General features: G+C 32.6%; 5 protein-coding genes across 5 annotated transcripts; 4 read left to right on the top strand and 1 right to left on the bottom strand.

Annotated features, from left to right (window-relative positions):
* The first annotated feature begins 1460 nt into the window (after positions 1-1460).
* LOC123014410 (nuclear speckle splicing regulatory protein 1-like) lies at positions 1461-5452 on the top strand. The gene is made up of 5 exons (XM_044413510.1): positions 1461-1598; positions 4510-4606; positions 4656-4903; positions 4949-5101; positions 5151-5452. Exons 1-5 carry the CDS (start codon positions 1578-1580, stop codon positions 5337-5339), a joined length of 708 nt encoding a protein of 235 aa, XP_044269445.1. The 5' UTR covers positions 1461-1577; the 3' UTR covers positions 5340-5452.
* A 646-nt stretch (positions 5453-6098) lies between these two features.
* LOC123015129 (leucine-rich repeat-containing protein 15-like) lies at positions 6099-8276 on the bottom strand. Its single transcript, XM_044414628.1, has 2 exons — positions 8059-8276; positions 6099-7970 (listed from the first exon to the last, which is right to left on the bottom strand). The coding sequence occupies exon 2, from the start codon at positions 7963-7965 to the stop codon at positions 6211-6213; it is 1755 nt and encodes a 584-aa protein (XP_044270563.1). The 5' UTR covers positions 7966-7970; positions 8059-8276; the 3' UTR covers positions 6099-6210.
* LOC123014814 (ionotropic receptor 25a) lies at positions 8065-11748 on the top strand. The gene is made up of 13 exons (XM_044414093.1): positions 8065-8078; positions 8532-8683; positions 8729-8929; positions 8983-9149; positions 9194-9712; positions 9759-9950; positions 10000-10099; positions 10148-10325; positions 10371-10554; positions 10606-10727; positions 10776-11093; positions 11138-11259; positions 11311-11748. Exons 1-13 carry the CDS (start codon positions 8065-8067, stop codon positions 11622-11624), a joined length of 2583 nt encoding a protein of 860 aa, XP_044270028.1. The 3' UTR covers positions 11625-11748.
* Positions 11749-12484: 736 nt separating this feature from the next.
* LOC123015130 (histone acetyltransferase KAT8-like) lies at positions 12485-14268 on the top strand. The gene is made up of 7 exons (XM_044414629.1): positions 12485-12679; positions 12753-12844; positions 12895-13076; positions 13131-13347; positions 13394-13483; positions 13533-13918; positions 13969-14268. Exons 1-7 carry the CDS (start codon positions 12511-12513, stop codon positions 14186-14188), a joined length of 1356 nt encoding a protein of 451 aa, XP_044270564.1. The 5' UTR covers positions 12485-12510; the 3' UTR covers positions 14189-14268.
* A 150-nt stretch (positions 14269-14418) lies between these two features.
* Positions 14419-17222, top strand: LOC123015128 (nucleobindin-1). Its single transcript, XM_044414627.1, has 3 exons — positions 14419-14623; positions 15264-16493; positions 16539-17222. The coding sequence occupies exons 2-3, from the start codon at positions 15267-15269 to the stop codon at positions 17070-17072; spliced, it is 1761 nt and encodes a 586-aa protein (XP_044270562.1). The 5' UTR covers positions 14419-14623; positions 15264-15266; the 3' UTR covers positions 17073-17222.
* The last annotated feature ends 245 nt before the right edge of the window (positions 17223-17467 follow it).

Below are 17467 nucleotides of genomic sequence, written 5' to 3'. Positions count from 1 at the left end.
ACAACTATTGTATAATTAGCAAACTTCGTCGAATAACATAGACCTACTTGAAATAAGTAAATAAAAATCTACCTCATTTTTTTTTGGATAACCACTGATTTCAATGTTATGTACAGAAAAAAACTTTCTACATTGTAACAAATTTATCGAGCATTAACCAAAACTAGGTTGATTAGAATTTATCTTATTCGAAAAAATTTAAGTTGGGCAATTGAAAATTTGTTAAGTAACAGAAAATTACAGTATAAACTGTTTAATAATCTCAAAAATCAAAAAGAACTATTTGGGTTAGCGTTCTAAAACCGGAATTTGATAACGTTTTAGAAGGAATGTCGTAGTAGATAATTACAGCGGCAAATTTTTTGATGAAAATAGCGTTCCCAGTTATGTTTTAACACATAATCTAAATAATTTACGTAATTGTATCTTCCAGCTTCCAAACATCAAACGGCTTATTTTTAGTAAACCATTAAATAATAATTTAATTCAAAATTAATTAAATTGATTGACACTCGAGTGAGCGGAGGATAATCCCAAGTTCCAATCTACTAAAATCTTAACCATGTCAAATTAAAAGAAAAACTAGTCTCCTTTTTATTCCATGAAACTTTAAATACAAATACACTCAAATCCATTCACCAATTTTGCTTGAGAATATCAAGACTTGTATTAAATAGAGCAAGGTCTCATGAAAGCTCCAGCTCACCCCACGTCCCTTCAAATTTATTGCAAAACCACAAAAAAATTACAAATTTGGTTCCGTTACTTATCCACGGTTTAACTAATCAAAATAATAAACAAGAGAAACCGTCCCCATTCTTTAAATTGTTGCAAATTTGGATACAATCATTTCAGATAAATCCTCCTTACATAATTTGACTATATTGTGAAATAATAATAGAAGGGACCATCTTGCTTTCATTAAAATTATTTCTCTGCACCACTGCTCTTTCCATCATTGTAGTCAATTTTATGCAACTTTTCCCTCGAAAGGTTTCAAAGAACAAAACCTCAAGAAATAGGAAGTATCGTCCGAATCATCTTGACTGATTAGGTATTTTAATCAAATAAAAATTATTTTAATCAAATAAATTAAAAAAATTGACGTCTTTACAAATATTTGGTTAGTCCTGAAAAATACAAGTCATCGATCTGTAAAGTCCTTGAGAAGTTGCGCTTCAAGACTTGGTTTCAGGCAGGTGATCAACTCGAAATAATTAGCTTAACTCATCAATTTTTGACCCACAAAAATGTAAAATTATCTAATTAAATTTTTCTCTTGATGAAATCAAGATAAATTAGTTTAGATGTTGGAAAAGTCAGTGATTTGTTTCCCAAACGGTCCCCCCTAGTGTAATTTTTTCAGTTACAAAACAGTAATCTCGCTTATAAAGTCTAGTTTTTTCTTCCACCTCCTGTATGAGGGTATCATTAACCTTAACAGCTTTAACGCAAGAAGACTTGTTTTGATGACGTGCCTATACCTGTAGTCCCCACCTTGTACGAATACTGAGAAAGATGAAATAGCTCAGTAAGAAATAAGCCCGCGTTTACTTAACACAGAGTTCAACCTAAACATGAAGTTTGTAGTTATTTTGGTGAGTTTATTACAAACTTAAAGTTTATTTCGAGGTTTATTGCACTGTATTTAAAGCTTCATTATTAGTTTAAGTCATCTTAACGAGTTTTCAACACCTGTAACCTGCGGTTTTGGGTCATCAAAGCGACGCTTGAAAAATTGGACTCAAGCTTTGTGCTTTTTTCATTCAAAACTTTGTTGCATCACAATGCCATTTGTTGTTTTACGTTTATAAATAGTTTATGTTTTGCGTGAGGTATGTTTTCTATCACTCATTGCAAAATGTACAATCATTTTATTGGGAGTAGTTCGTGATCTAATTGCATACAGAATTCACAAATCACTGCATTTATACGACATTGTTCCAAATCAGATCCTTGCATGTTAAGTGAAAGTCTTTGATGACAAAAAAAATCTATATTATTACAAGAATACCTTTCATTTTAATGACAAATTGTAACATTTTAGTGATGACAAATGCGCTTTCTTTACATTTTTTCAAATAATTTCATTAGTGAAATCGGCCATCCAAATAAAATTGTTGGTTAGAGAGATCCTGCATTTTTGTGTATAATTGAAGAGGAAATGTTGGCGGCAAAGTGAACATAAACAAATTATAAATTTAGAAAATAGCTTAAACACAGGTTTAAAAATTTACCTGAGATTCTTGATTCTCATTGGTTATATTTTTGGCTTTTTTGATGCGGTGAAGAAATAAACGGAAATTTATTTAAATTACAGAACAATAGTTTCCAAATCTCTGCAGCTTGTGGCAGTTCAAGCGTGCACTAATCAATTATCATAATTCTGATACAAAGCATGCAGCATTTACATGTGTAGCCTAATTCCTTTGAAATTGTCACAATTTTTTCCCAAATTTGCATTTTCGAAGTGTTGAAAGTAAATCTTTTGACCTACTTGTTATTCAAAAAAGTGTTAAATCTTTTAACATTATGAAATATGACAACTGCAACAATTACTTTCTAAAACTATTCAAATAATTCGTAATAGTTCGTTTAGACTAAAATGAAGCCACTGAAAATTTTTCGATATAGTTCTTTGGATCAGATCCTACAACCCCAATTTGCAACAATCATTCATACAAAACAATTTTATTACATAGGTAGAATTAATTATAAACAAAAGCACCTCAAATTATTTTAGAAAGCATGCACCATCGAAATGCCACATTCCTCTTATAAATTAAATTTTTCAGTTCCGTTACAGATTACAACGTTTCATTTGAGGTAATTATATTTACTGTATCATTACTTAAATTAAGACGAGAAATTTACTGTTGACTTGACTTAATTTGTTATTCATTTAAAGTCAATTTCACTCAAAAGTGGTGATTTGTGTCTAAAACAGTAGTGGATGTTAGTGGATATTGAGATGCAAAAATAACAAAGTATGCAATAAAATTTAATTATTGATCTATAAAATACAATTTATGTGTACAACTACGACTATTAAATTTCAAACAATAAATTTCTACCTACAACATAAGTTAAATTTTATATAGCCCTATAATTTATTACTAACAAATATTGGGTAATAGTTATTTACGTACCATAAGATTAACATTATTTCTTACAGTGGAAACGAAAAATCGGAATTTTTGAGTTTTAATCCCTAATTTTATTCGATGAGGAAATAATATGAAATAAACGTAAATAAGCATGACGTTATTTTGTTAACAAAAATAAATAGTATAAAAAATATATACATACATAACATGTACAAAAATGGCAATATTTTTTTTTAATACAAAAGCTTGCGTGTTAAATCAACAAGCCTGTCATTAAGTCTTACTTATTAATACAAATTATTACTTGAGAAATCAAAATTTTTTATTTAAAAAGCATTTTTTACTATACCTACAGGGTAATTCATAAATATGAAGCAATATTTGAACGTAAAAAATAACCTATAAAATGTTTTTTAAATTTGAATATTTAAATAACAACTCGTGAATTTTCTGCCCTCGGCATGTGGAGTATGGGAATTTGTTTTTTTTTTGGTAATAACTTTGGAATCATTTGATCAAATATTATTATACTTCTGTACATCTTAATGTCAATTGTACATTTTTTAACCTCCTAAAAGTTAATTTTCACGTGTGTATTACATGATGGTAATATCTAATTTGTTTTGAGAAGTCTCCTACTATAAAAAAATCAAATTAATTATTATGTTTTTTTACTTTCTAACAAAATACAATTTTTTGACATACCAGGTTTTTTTTAGAATCAACGACGACTGTACGAATATCTTATCTTTCATAAACCATTTTTGAATCTTATTTTTCAATTGCTGATCTTTTTATCAAGTGAAATTTGATATTAATGGATTATTGTTTAATAGTAACTTAACAAAACTGAATTGGTTATGGCAAAAGTAAAAAAGGAGTGTTTTCGGCAAAAACAGTTTATAGTTATGTTTATCATTATAGATTACCTTTGTGTTTCGAAAACAATTTAAAATGCACGCCTCTTATCACTAATCAGCATTATTTTCAAAATGAATAACAGAACGTCAAAAACATTCGACTAAATGCAATCAGTCATAAACAGTTTTTGTAAAATATTTATTATAGATTTTATTACGTCAATTGCTTGTAAAGCAAAAAAAAAAACTAAGAATTTCTGTTCGACCTTGCTTTCCATTCTTCAGTGTTATAGACCTCTGCTTAAAAAAAATATAAAACTGACAAAAAGATTTAAATCTGAAATCAAAATAAACCGCGAATCTATTTTTTCAAGATTATAAATGCAAAATATAATCACTTTTTACTTTCTCTTAATTTTAAATTGATATAAATAACATGATCATGTATATTAACCCACAAAATAATACAATACAATATTGAAATATTATTATTAAACTAGTCCAATAATGTACACAAAATGTTAATGTAATATGTTTTTCAGTTTGTTTTTGTTTTTGTTGCGTTAACAAACGAAGCCCTCGCCACAGAGCAGCACCACTCAAAATCCGGAGAAGCTGCCGGAAAACAGGATGAAAAAGGTAAAAACATTTTCATGCGATTTAACCCCAAATAATATTAAATCAACAGGAGCGAAACACAGTGAGTTCAACCACGTCAAAAAAAGTGGCAAATCCTCGAAACACGACGTTGAAAAAGCCCGAAAAGGACAATCCCTGAATGAACTCCACAAAAAAGTCAATGCGGAAAAAAAGGGAAAGAAGACGAAATATCACGCAAAAGATGGATACAAGTCCTTAAATGAACATAGCGGGGGCTCTGGACACGGGGCCAAATTCCAGGAAGCGGCAAAAAAGAAAAAATTGAACTACAAGAAGGTGAGGAGTTTGGACTCCAGTCTAAAATTTTACTTGGAGTTTTAGGGTTATAGGGAGCAGTACCATAAAGATGAACACAAAAAACACAATACTTTCTACAGCAATTCTCACAAAAGTGGCGAGTTTGAGGTGTTTGGGCAAAAACACAAAAAGTATAATTCGAAATATTCGGCCAAAAAACAAGTGGAGAATCACAAGGTTGCAATATATGTAAAACTGAGTTAGAGTCCTTTATATTTTGTTACAGCTAGCAAAGGATCAAAATGATTACAAGAAAGCGTCGAAGAAAGCCGGAGGACACGACATGAGTGAGAAAAAGGCATTCAAGGATCAAAAAGCCACTAAAAGTCATCACAACCATCAAGAAAAGTGGGCCAAGAAAGGCGGGAAAAAGGGTGGTAAACAGTACAAGTACAAAATTGTCCCTAAGCAATAGTAATACTATGAACGACAGTTATTTATTACGATATTCGCCTATTTTGTAAACAATTATTATTTTTGTTAAATTTATAACGATTACAAATAAACTATTTAAAAAAAGTCTTAGAATTCAAGTCTCTAATTATTCGCCCAGTCGACATGTGGCACAAATCATTTATCAGAAAATGTGTAATCTGAATATCATAAATCATTAAAGAAAAATCCATTCAAATCAATTCTCTGTAAATATTGCTTACCTGTCTTTGGTGAGCGACTTGGACTCTAAATTATATCCTATTAGAAATGGAATTATACCGACGATGTCATTTATTATTTACACTTTTCGTGATGGCATAAAGCACGAGAAGTCTTTGTATCTTTAACGGTTTTATGTGGAACAGTTCGAGTAGCTTTTAAGACGTCCAAACACACAGAATGAAATTATTTCATATTGTTTTATTTTTGGTAATTTTTGAAAATCATAAAGTGCATCTACAAGAGGAAAGTGAAGTCACCAAAATAAGTAAGTTTTGTTTTTTTACAACTTTCTTCATAACGAGCTACAATTTAAAGCATTTGATGGTAATTATGTTTTAACTTGCTAATTCAAAAGTTATGGAAATTAAGAAAAAACTGAGTAATTGGTTTAATTACTACCAAAGACTCGAAGTGCATGCGTGCATGTATTATCTGCAATGATATGAAAATAAATTATTTAAAACAATAATTACTGAAGATAGTAAAAAACTACGAGTGATAAAGTAAAGTGAAGATATAGCAAAAATATATCTTTATTTAAACTGAACTGTTCTAAATTATTACAATAATTAAATAAATATCTATCTAATACATAGGTACATCAAGAATTAAAATCTATTAAACTAGGACTAAATAAGCTCCATTTCATCCATAAAATATCTTCGCCTCTTGGAAAACAACAAACATCTATAAAATGTAAAAGAAATAAAAACACTAATAGCAACAACCAGAAATATGATTGCAATAGGCGAAGATAAACCACGAACGCTACTTGACATTTCTTTACAATATATTCCACCAATATTCTGCTTATCATATTCGAATTCTTCATTAATCGTATAGTCTATGTGTTTGTTTTTCAAAAATACAATAATTTTTGATAAAACACTACATGATAACAGATTTGATCTAATGTTGATTATCTGAAGAGAAGGCAATAAAGAAATTACATTGATTTGAAAACTTTGTAATTTATTTCCTGAAATGTCAAGTACTTGGAGATTACGTAAAGGTTTAACTAAGTCGTAATTTAAATGTTGTATGTTATTGTCCGACATATTCAAAATTTTTAAATTGTATAAATCTACAAAAACGTGAGGATTTTCAAATATTTCAACTTTATTCACAGAAATGTCCAAAATCTCCAGATTTACTAATCCTAAAAATGCTTCAACAGGAATATTTTCTAAACTATTGTTTTTTAAATTTAAATGTTTTAAACTGCCTAAGTTTTTAAATACACTATTTTGTAAAATCACACTGTTACTAGACAAATCTAGAACTTCTAAACTAGTAAAGTTATTTGGTGGCATTTTTTTTATAAAATTGTTGTGCAAAATTAGTGATTGAAGTTTTGGCAAATTATTAAAAGTAGTTAAACTATCAGGTTTTAAATTGTTATTCCCTAAATTGATTTCCTCTAAATTAGGCAGATTCTTGAAAACCACTTCATTTAACAAATTTCGTTTTAAATTAATCACTTTTAGATTTTTTAGCCCGGAGAAAGCTTCCGAATCAATTATCCTAATAAAGTTATTTTCAAGATTAAGTTTTTCTAAATCGCCCAAAATACTGAATATTTTTTTACTTACATTTTCAAGCCGATTATTACTCAAATCAATATGTCTCAATCTCAAAGCCCAATCAAAATTGTCAATAAACTCTATTTGATTATTACTTACATTCAAATCGAGTAAACTCGTTTCAGATTTAGATTGATGAACATTTTCGGATAGTATTGTATACCGCATTCCGTTTAATTTTAGATTTGTTTCTTTTTTCCGAAAACAAGAAGTGAAATTTCCACTAACTTGTTTAACTTTATTCCTGTCTAAATGAAGATATTTTAATGCCGGCAATTCACAAAATGGAATCTCAGACATATTTTCAAATCGATTATTTGTTAAAGTCAAAGTTTCTATTTTCTGCAAATTCCGAAAAGTTCCATTGTTTATAATCTCCAAATTCGTATTGACAAAACTCAACTCTCTTAACTTATCCAAATCTTGCAAGACGTACAAATTATGACTACTAAACACTGTGTTTTCAAAAATTAAATGCTCCAAAGATAATAAATTTGCAAAAATGTATTCGTTTGGGTTAAATACAAATAATGAATTTTTGATGATTAAAAACCTGATTTTTGATACATTTTGGAATAGGTTTGGGGTAACCTCACTCAAATTTGAGTTGTTGATCGTCAAGACAATTTCATTGGACACTGATATATCCACAAGCATTTCCTTGTTCCTGTTCGAGAGTCCCTCACAAATGATATCAAAGCCATATCCGTAATTTTCGTGGTAGTTGAATATTTTATCACAATGAATTGCTTCCAAACTTTTTATGAAACCGAAAAGTAACACCACCGAAATAATTCCCATATCATCTAAAAATAATACGTTGAACAAATAACATTAGCACAGTCAACGACAACTATACTATCTTTAGTGGTGTAATTAAAAATTTTTGCTTACCTTCAAATGCGAAGAGCTTGGTTGGATTGATAAAAAATAGTAGCAACAATTTGCATACGCATGGCAAATATTCACATAACTTATCATCTACGTTTAAAACTCATTCCATACTTTTATCATCATTGATAATACTTAAACACCAAGAAGTGTTACCACAAACTGTTTAGAGTACCCCTGCCAATTGGGAAAGTAACTGTTGCTAGCACGTAACAACTGCTTTAATTGTGAAGTAAAAACAGATCGAACTTTCGATTTGCGTTAAAAAATGTTTCACCGATTATATCTTATTGCATAGCAGTGCAATCATTCATACTCAACCAAGGTGAAATAAAATAAATTCTTAAGTGTGTAGAAGAAAATTTATAATTAGTTTTAAAGTGCAAGGTTGTGGTCAAAGCGAAATGCTTTCTTTTGTAAAAAAACTTTTCAAAAGGATTTTTTCCATACTTTGTTTAATTTTGCGGTATTTATAGCTTTCTAATTTCTTTTCAAGTTGTCCTGAAAGAGTCTGGACAGGATTATGTCCCTGAATGGTTTCAACAATCTCTGAAAGCAAGTCAAGCGGATCTTCAACTAGAACCGATTATTATAGAGCTTGAAGGGGATGATGAAGACCGAAACAAAAGTTGTTAATTAATTATTACTTCCGTCATAAATTGTCAAATTTTAGTTTGTGAAATTCTTCCTAAAGGTGGCATAATAATAGACTTAACATGGACTGGCAATGAGCAAGCCGAGAAAGTTGCCCTTGATGTTGGAATTCTTTATGTCAAAATAGATATTTCAATCAGCCCTGCGCTGCTCCTATTAGACAAATTTTTAGAATACCGAAATTCAACAGACGTGACTCTAATTTTTGACAATCCTGAAAGTAACAAAATTGACCAAAATAAATATTTTTTTCATAATTTCATCACATTTTAGAAGTTGACGAAGCACTTTATTTTTGGATAGACACAACGTTATTGCGGATGGTAATTTCAGAAAGTTTAGATAAAACAACAGCAAATAGATTGAAAGCTATTCGACCGATTCCTAACAATTTTGCCATTGTAGCAACAAGTTCAAATATGGAGGAGCTTCTCGAAACGGTATTTTTTTTCAATTTGCCCACAAACTTGACGAAATTTTTCAGGCGCTTGATGAAAATCTAGTCACATTGCCTGAAAGATGGAACTTGGTATTTCTTGATTTTCAGTACCAACAGTTCGATAAAAAGCTGCTCAAAAATTTACCGATTAATTCATTATACATGGATAAAGAAATTTGTTGCAAGTTTCTGAAAACTGAAAAGTGTGAATGTCCACATGATTTCAATCTTCAAGAAAATTTTCTCTCTTTAGCCATCAATACGTTGATGAAAATTTTAAAAACTTTGATTACGGAAAATTTAGAATTGACGTCAAATTTAAACTGTGACGATTCTCATTACAGTGAAGCAACCAGAAACAGATTTTACGAACTTTTGCAACAAGAAGTCGATTCAAATGATTTAATTTATAAAGAAAATTTCGCTCTACATGTTAACATCAATGGTATCGTAGAAATTGGAGATGAAAAAGTGGCGGAATACAATTACAAAACAGGAGTTACGGTTTTAGACGGTAAAAAAATCGAACCCATTACTCCATTTTTCCGAATTGGGATAACTCATGTAAAAAACACTATCTTTCTTTGTAAGAAATTACGAAATATTTTAGGCTTTACCATGGTCGTATAAAGAAACCGATTCTTCGGGAAACACCTACTGGACCGGCTACTGCGTCGATTTCACTGAAGAGTTGTCAAAACTTATGGGTTTTGGATACGAGTTTGTGGAACCTAAAAGTGGTACCTTTGGTAAGAAAAAGGACGGAGTTTGGGATGGTGTAGTTGGGGATTTGGCTACTGGGGTAATTATTGGCAAAATAATATTTTTTAAGTCAATATAATTCCTTGCAGGAAACCGATCTGGCAATAACTGCTTTGATAATGACAGCCGACCGAGAAGAAGTAATAGATTACGTTGCTCCATACTTCGAGCAAACCGGAATAACCATCGGTAATTAATCCTAATTTCATCATTTTCCTTCATTAAGTAATATTTCAGTGATGCGGAAACCTGTCCGTAAAACCTCCTTATTCAAATTTATGACTGTTTTAAAACTTGAAGTGTGGTTAAGTATAGTTGGAGCGTTGATTGTGACAGGGTTTATGGTTTGGTTTCTTGACAAATACTCGCCTTATAGTGCGAGGAATAACAAAAAAGCGTATCCATACCCTACTAGGTATTTTCAGACTAAGTGAAAATTTTTCCTGAAATTTATTTGTAGAGAATTCACCTTGAAAGAAAGTTTTTGGTTTGCTCTCACGTCTTTTACTCCTCAAGGAGGAGGTGAGGCTCCTAAAGCACTCTCAGGACGCACTTTAGTAGCTGCCTATTGGTTGTTTGTTGTTCTTATGTTAGCCACTTTTACGGCAAATTTAGCAGCTTTCTTGACTGTCGAACGTATGCAGGTAATTTTTTAAAGAAAACTGAAACCCTTAAATGATAAATCAAAATTGTAGACACCGGTGCAATCATTAGAACAGCTCGCCAAACAATCGAGAATTAATTACACAGTCGTGAAAGACTCTGACACACATAAATATTTTATTAATATGAAACATGCCGAGGATACTTTATACAGGTTAGGAAAGTAATAAATTTGCAATAAAATTAGCAAATTATTATTCAGAATGTGGAAAGAATTGACTTTAAACGCGTCAACTGACGATACGCAATATCGAGTTTGGGATTATCCAATTCGCGAACAATACGGCCATATTTTATTGGCTATTAATGACTCAAATCCTGTTCCGAATGCTTCTGAGGGTTTCAGAATTGTAAATGAGCACACAGATGCTGATTTCGCTTTCATTCACGATTCTTCCGAAATTAAATACGAGATCAGCAAAAATTGCAATTTGACTGAAGTTGGAGAAGTTTTTGCCGAAAGACCTTACGCTGTTGCTGTTCAACAAGGAAGTCACTTACAAGACGAAATAAGCAAAACGTAAGTACTCAAATGTCTGACAAAACTTAGCAAAAAAATTGCAGAATTTTAAATTTGCAAAAAGACCGATTCTTTGAACAACTACAAGCTAAATATTGGAACCATTCGGGGAAAGGTAGCTGTCCGACTACTGATGATAACGAGGGAATAACTCTCGAAAGTTTAGGTAAGTAATTTTGTTACAAGGGAATAAAATAAGTAATTGTTTTGGTGGTAGGTGGAGTGTTCATTGCAACACTTTTTGGTTTGGCTTTAGCTATGATAACTTTAGTTGGAGAAGTTTTGTACTACCGGAGAAAAAGTAAAATAGAAAATTCAGATACGAAAAAGCCGAAAACGGTTGAAAAGTCTGAAAACTGGAAGGAAGACAATTTGAAACCTATTTCTTTAATAAATAAAGACAAACAGTCTGTTACTATTGGTACGGAGTTTAAACCTGTTAACAGACATAAAAGAGATTTGTCGGAATTTGGTCACATTACGTTGTATCCAAGAGCAAGAAACAGAATTACGCAGACTAATAATGAATAAATTATTATGTCAACAAAAATCATAAATACTTTGATTGCAATCTGTTTTAGCCTAAATTTAATTAAAGAATTTGTCAATCAGAGCGCTTAATGTAACGCATTAATTAAAATATTTTTCCTTTGAATGTAATCTATGAATTTTTGATAACAAAAATTATTAAGTACCTACCTAATGAAAACAAACAATTCTCCCTGCATTAGTAATAGCTATATACCTATACTTTTAAAAAAATTAACGGAGTAAAAGTAATAATTATTTTATATCATCCCACAAAAATCAGAGTTTATTTCGTTAAAATGGTTCTCAGATCCCTTTGAAATCTTTTGCATTGTTGTTAAATCTTTGAATCAGGAACTAAAAACCAAAACCCAGGAAGTTTCTAGTCCCATCTGTGCACAATTTTTTTTGCAGTGTTAAAAAGTGCTATTTACAATACATAATAAAATAACACGATAATAAGAAATTGTTTAATAACGAGATCTACTTGTAAATGTGGATAAATTTAAAACGTAGGTACCTACATTATATTTTCAAACACTTAGAAGGTACTTATCTATTTAGATGCACTGTTTATGGCATAATTTAAGTTAAAATTTTATTATAATCACTTTTGTAGAATTATTCTAGATCGAGTCTCGCAGTACACGCGCAAAAATAAATATCTGTATAAACATGATCTTTGATCTTGATTGCACAATATATTTCCTACTGTAAAAAGTTTCAATAAAAACATTTTCAAAATTAAATTGCTTTGTTTAATAAACCTACAACGTTAACAAAGTCAAAAAAAGTACAAAAACTGTGCCAACTTCTTTCCTCTTGAAATTCAAAATTCCCGCCTCAAATTTCTCAAGCATGCGCCCTTCTGCACCGCCAAAATTTCAAGATGGCTGATAGCAACAAGCCACTGGAGACGCCTTCCGAAACAATGCGTAAAAAATCAGAAAGTGAGAACAAACCGTCGCAATCTCATGACGAAGACAATGAAAGTGTTGAAGAACAGCCCCTGGAAATTGGGGAACATTATTTAGTGCAAAGATCGGAGGATTCTTGGTGTAAGTGACAAGACATAACCTTACTGTTCTGTTTACGTCGTTACTATGGTGGTTGTTTTTGTAATTTTTTCAGATCCTGCTAAGATAATACAGACGAGATATGGCGATAGTGAGTACGAATATTACGTGCATTATGAGGGGCAAAATCGGCGGTTGGACGAATGGGTATTTGGGAGAGAAATGCTTGGTTTCAAATTGTACAATTTGGGTTTTAGGTGCCAAGGGCTAGGATAATGTCTTCTACGTTTAATTTAACGGAAAGTGGACAGAAAATGCCGACTGACAAAGTGTGGAAAGAGAGGCCTGTTGTTTCTGATTTATTGACTGACAGTTCTGATAGAAAAATTACCAGGAATCAGAAGAGGAGACATGATGAAATAAATCACATTCAAAAGACGTAATTTCACACACTTGCTCTTACAAACGATTGTTTACCTAAATAATGTTGTAGATATGCAGAAATGGATCCAACTACTGCAGCATTAGAGAAAGAACATGAACAAATAACTAAAGTTAAATATATTGATAAAATACAAATAGGAAGGTTTGAGATCGATACATGGTATTTCAGCCCATATCCTGAAGAATATGGACGTCAAAGTAAATTATGGATATGCGAATATTGTCTTAAATACATGAGATTAGAAAAAAGTTACAGGTATCATATGGTAAGTCACTGTCACAAGATTGCCCAACATTACTCCTGTATTTCAGAGTGAGTGTACCTGGAGACAACCAGTGGGTAAAGAAATCTACAGAAAAGGAACACTTTCTGTTTATGAAGTTGATGGAAAAGACCACAAAGTAATAATATAAGGAGAAAAGAAGAAAAAAGAATAACTTTTCTTTTTAGATTTATTGTCAAAACCTTTGCCTCCTGGCAAAATTATTCCTAGACCACAAAACTCTCTACTTTGACGTTGAACCTTTCCTTTTTTACATTTTATGTGAAGTTGACAAACAAGGGGCCCACATTGTTGGTTACTTCTCCAAAGAAAAAGAATCTCCAGATGGAAATAACGTCGCTTGCATTCTCACACTGCCCCCTTATCAAAGACAAGGCTACGGCAAACTTTTGATAGCTTTCAGTTACGAATTATCGCGTTTGGAAGGCACTGTTGGCAGTCCGGAACAGCCTCTTAGCGATTTAGGAAAACTGAGTTACAGAAGTTATTGGAGTTGGGTTTTATTAGAAATTTTGAGAGACTTTAGGGGCACGTTATCAATCAAAGATTTAAGGTTTTTGTTACTTTTGAGCTTTTGTTCACAGTGTAATTGTCTTTTTACAGTCAAATGACTAGTATTACCCAAACTGACATAATCTCAACCTTGCAAAGTATGAACATGGTCAAATATTGGAAAGGCCAACACGTAATTTGTGTCACACCCAAACTGGTAGAAGAACATATCAGATCAAGTCAGTACAAAAGGCCGCGATTGTGTGTTGACAGTACAGCGTTGCGATGGGCCCCCAGAAGACACACCAACAATAAATTAGGAAAAAAATAATTCAAAATTTAAATTGTGATAATATGTTTTAAGTTGTATTACCTTGGAATGTTTGTTGCTGAATAAAGTTTTTTTTATTACCATGAAGTTGTCATTGAGAGTTGCTGGTGTTGCAAAATTATGATGAAAACTGGAGCGGTTAATGGGGGTTTCTCTTCTTTGCTGTCCTCGTCAGATAGAATGAGATTATATTAAGCGCTCTCTCTCTCTCATAAACGTACGTGCTGTCAAATGTCAAAAGCATTGTTTATTTGAGAGGCATCAAAGCCAGTCTTCAACATTTCTCGAAAGACACGTCAGTGAAAGTATTTTTCCAGATTTAGTAGTAAACTACGTGTGTGGAAGTTGAAAAATAATAGGTTTTCTAGTGTTTTCGCGTATAAAACGTATAGGTTATGTTGTAAATTGTTTCTAGAAGTTATCATATTAAGAAATGTAAGTTAAATAAAAAGTGGAACGTGGTCCAGTGTTCTTTGTTTATCAAATAATTTGCAATGTTTTCCATTCAAACAAGAATAAATTTTGGAGATAAATCAGCCTAATGTTTTCAAAATAGTAATTTTTACTTTTTATTACAATTCTTTATGTATTTGAAGATGTTTACTATTGGCTATGGTGTGTTATAAATTATAACAATAGCCAAATTTGAAAATTAATCGACGAAAACGAGAAAACTTTGTGAAAAAAGATGGGCAGTTTTCATAAATATCATCATTGTTATCGTTCGTGTAATTTGATCCTTTGTAATCAATTTCTATATTTATTTTATGTTCAGTTATAATTGTCAGTGATTGTCCAATAAAATTCGTAAAACAGTTCTTATTTGTCATCAAAACAATAATTATTCAAGATTGTGTCAAAAGTGACTGACAATCAAAATAATCAAAATTTTGGCTTTTGAAGAATAAAATGAAACCCTATCGCAAAGGTTTATGTCCACTATACTGTATATTTTTTGTTCCCATGAATTACGAAATAAGATTTGCTTGCTTATTAGAACAGAAAAATATTGCAATATTAGGTTTTTCTTCGATTTCCCTTTGAATTTCAAAATAATACACTCTCTTTTTTCCAGAAAATGAACCGATCCATTCCAATCGCATTTTTCATCATTTCCGTGTTACAACTTTGCTTCGCACCACCTGTGACTCAGAACAAAGATAAAGACAAGGAAAAGAGCGAAGATGACATGGGCGGTCTTGAGGACTACATGGAGTACCACAGGTACTTACAAGAGGTCGTAAACGCCCTCGAATCGGATCCTCAGTTTCGGCAAAAATTAGAAAAAGCCGATGAAACAGACATTAGATCTGGAAAAATAGCTGAAGAGTTAGAATTCGTGTCGCATCACGTCCGAAGCCGTTTGGATGAAATCAAAAGAGTGGAATTGGTCAGACTGAAGGAGTTAACCGAGAAGAAGAGGCAGTTGCAGCAAAATATAGATTTGGAGGATCCCAGTCACAAGCATTTGGATCATTCGAATCCTCATACTTTTGAAATTGACGATTTGAAGAAGCTTATTGCTAAGACAACTGCTGATTTGGCGGAAGCTGATAAGAAGAGACGGGAGGAATTCAAGGAGTATGAGTTGCAGAAAGAGTTTGAAAAGCAAGCGAAACTCAACCATACGAATGGGGAAGATAGGGAAAAACTAGAGAAAGAGTTTAAAGAACGTGAGGAGAAGCATAAGAAGCATGAAAAGTTGCACGAGCCGGGTCATAAAGCCCAACTCGAAGAGGTCTGGAAGGAACAAGACCAGATGCAGCAGGAGTTTGACCCCAAAACTTTCTTTATGTTGCACGACATTGACGGAAACGGACTATGGGATCAAGACGAAGTCAAAGCTTTGTTTGTCAAGGAGCTACAAAAAATGTATGCTGCCGGTGAACCTGAGGACGATATGAGGGAAAGAGCCGAGGAAATGGAGAGAATGCGCGAAAGCGTTTTCAGTGAGGTTGATGTCAATAGAGACGGTTTTATAGACTATGAGGAATTTCTCGCACAGACGAAAAGAAACGACTTCCAGCAAGACCACGGATGGCAAGGATTGGATGAGAGGAAACCTTACACTGATGAAGAACTGGAAGAGTATATAAGACGGCACCAGGCGGCCAATCAAATTCCTCATGGGTATCCTCCTCAAGGATACGCCCAGCACCCTCCTCCAGGATACCACCCTAATGTGGCTGTTCATCCAAATGGAGTTCCAGTGCACCCTCCACCACAGCAATACCACCCGGGACAAGTACCACAGCAGCAGTTCCATCCGGGCCAACTGTCACAACAACATCCACAACAGCTTCAGGTAAGTTGAAATAGAGAAGTCACCAGGAGGTAAAACTGATTTCAGGGGCATCTACCTGATTTGAACACAAATGAGGTATATCCCCAACAAAGACAACAGCACTACCAACAGCCTCCACAACACTACCAACAACAACAGGTCCAATATCAACAGCATCCGCAACAAGTGAACTATCAACAGCAGCAGCAGCAACATCCGCAACAAGTGAACTATCAACAGCAACAAGCCAACTATCAGCAGCAACACCCGCAGGCGGTTAATCAACAAGTTCCGGTACAAAATCAACAGCAACAACAGGTGCCGGTGCAGAATCAACAACAGCAAGTTCCGGTACGAAATCAACAGCAACAACAGGTGCCGGTGCAGAATCAACAACAGCAAGTTCCGGTACAAAATCAACAACAGCAAGTTCCGGTACAAAATCAACAGCAACAAGTTCCACTTCAAAATCAGCAACCACAACAAGTTCCTCTGCAAAATCAACCTCAAGGTGTTCCACAAGTCCAAGGAAATGTTCAACAGGGTGCACCACAAGCCAATAATCCGAATTTAAATAATCCGCAGGCTAATCAAGTTTAATTCTGTTTATGTGATTCGAATATTTATTTTGTTATGGCGTATCTTTTGTATAAATCCCATTTATTTCACATACTTACATAAATGCTATATTTTTTGCATGATCATGTAGATATGTAACTTTTGTCTCCAAATAAATTTTATTTAAGGACAGTTGGAATTGTTTTATTAGTTACTACACGCAAATAGTGACGTTTATAATAAAAAACTTTATTTTTTATTAACTATTCTGATAACGCATGTTTTACCTTGGCTGCACATACAGAGTGTCAATTTTAAAAGTTGTAATCGGCAATATCTCTAGAACTGAAAAAGTTATTGAGAATCACTCAAAACCGTTTCAGTAGTTCCTAGGGGGAATCAAAATGACATGGTAAGTGACGCACCCCAATTTGAAA

Source organism: Tribolium madens, unplaced genomic scaffold, assembly GCF_015345945.1.
Source record: "Tribolium madens isolate multiple individuals breed KSU strain unplaced genomic scaffold, Tmad_KSU_1.1 Scaffold_97;HRSCAF=244;Tcas5.2_LG3a, whole genome shotgun sequence".
Taxonomy (NCBI): Eukaryota; Metazoa; Arthropoda; class Insecta; order Coleoptera; family Tenebrionidae; genus Tribolium; species Tribolium madens.
This window is presented reverse-complemented; position numbering and strand designations above follow the sequence as displayed.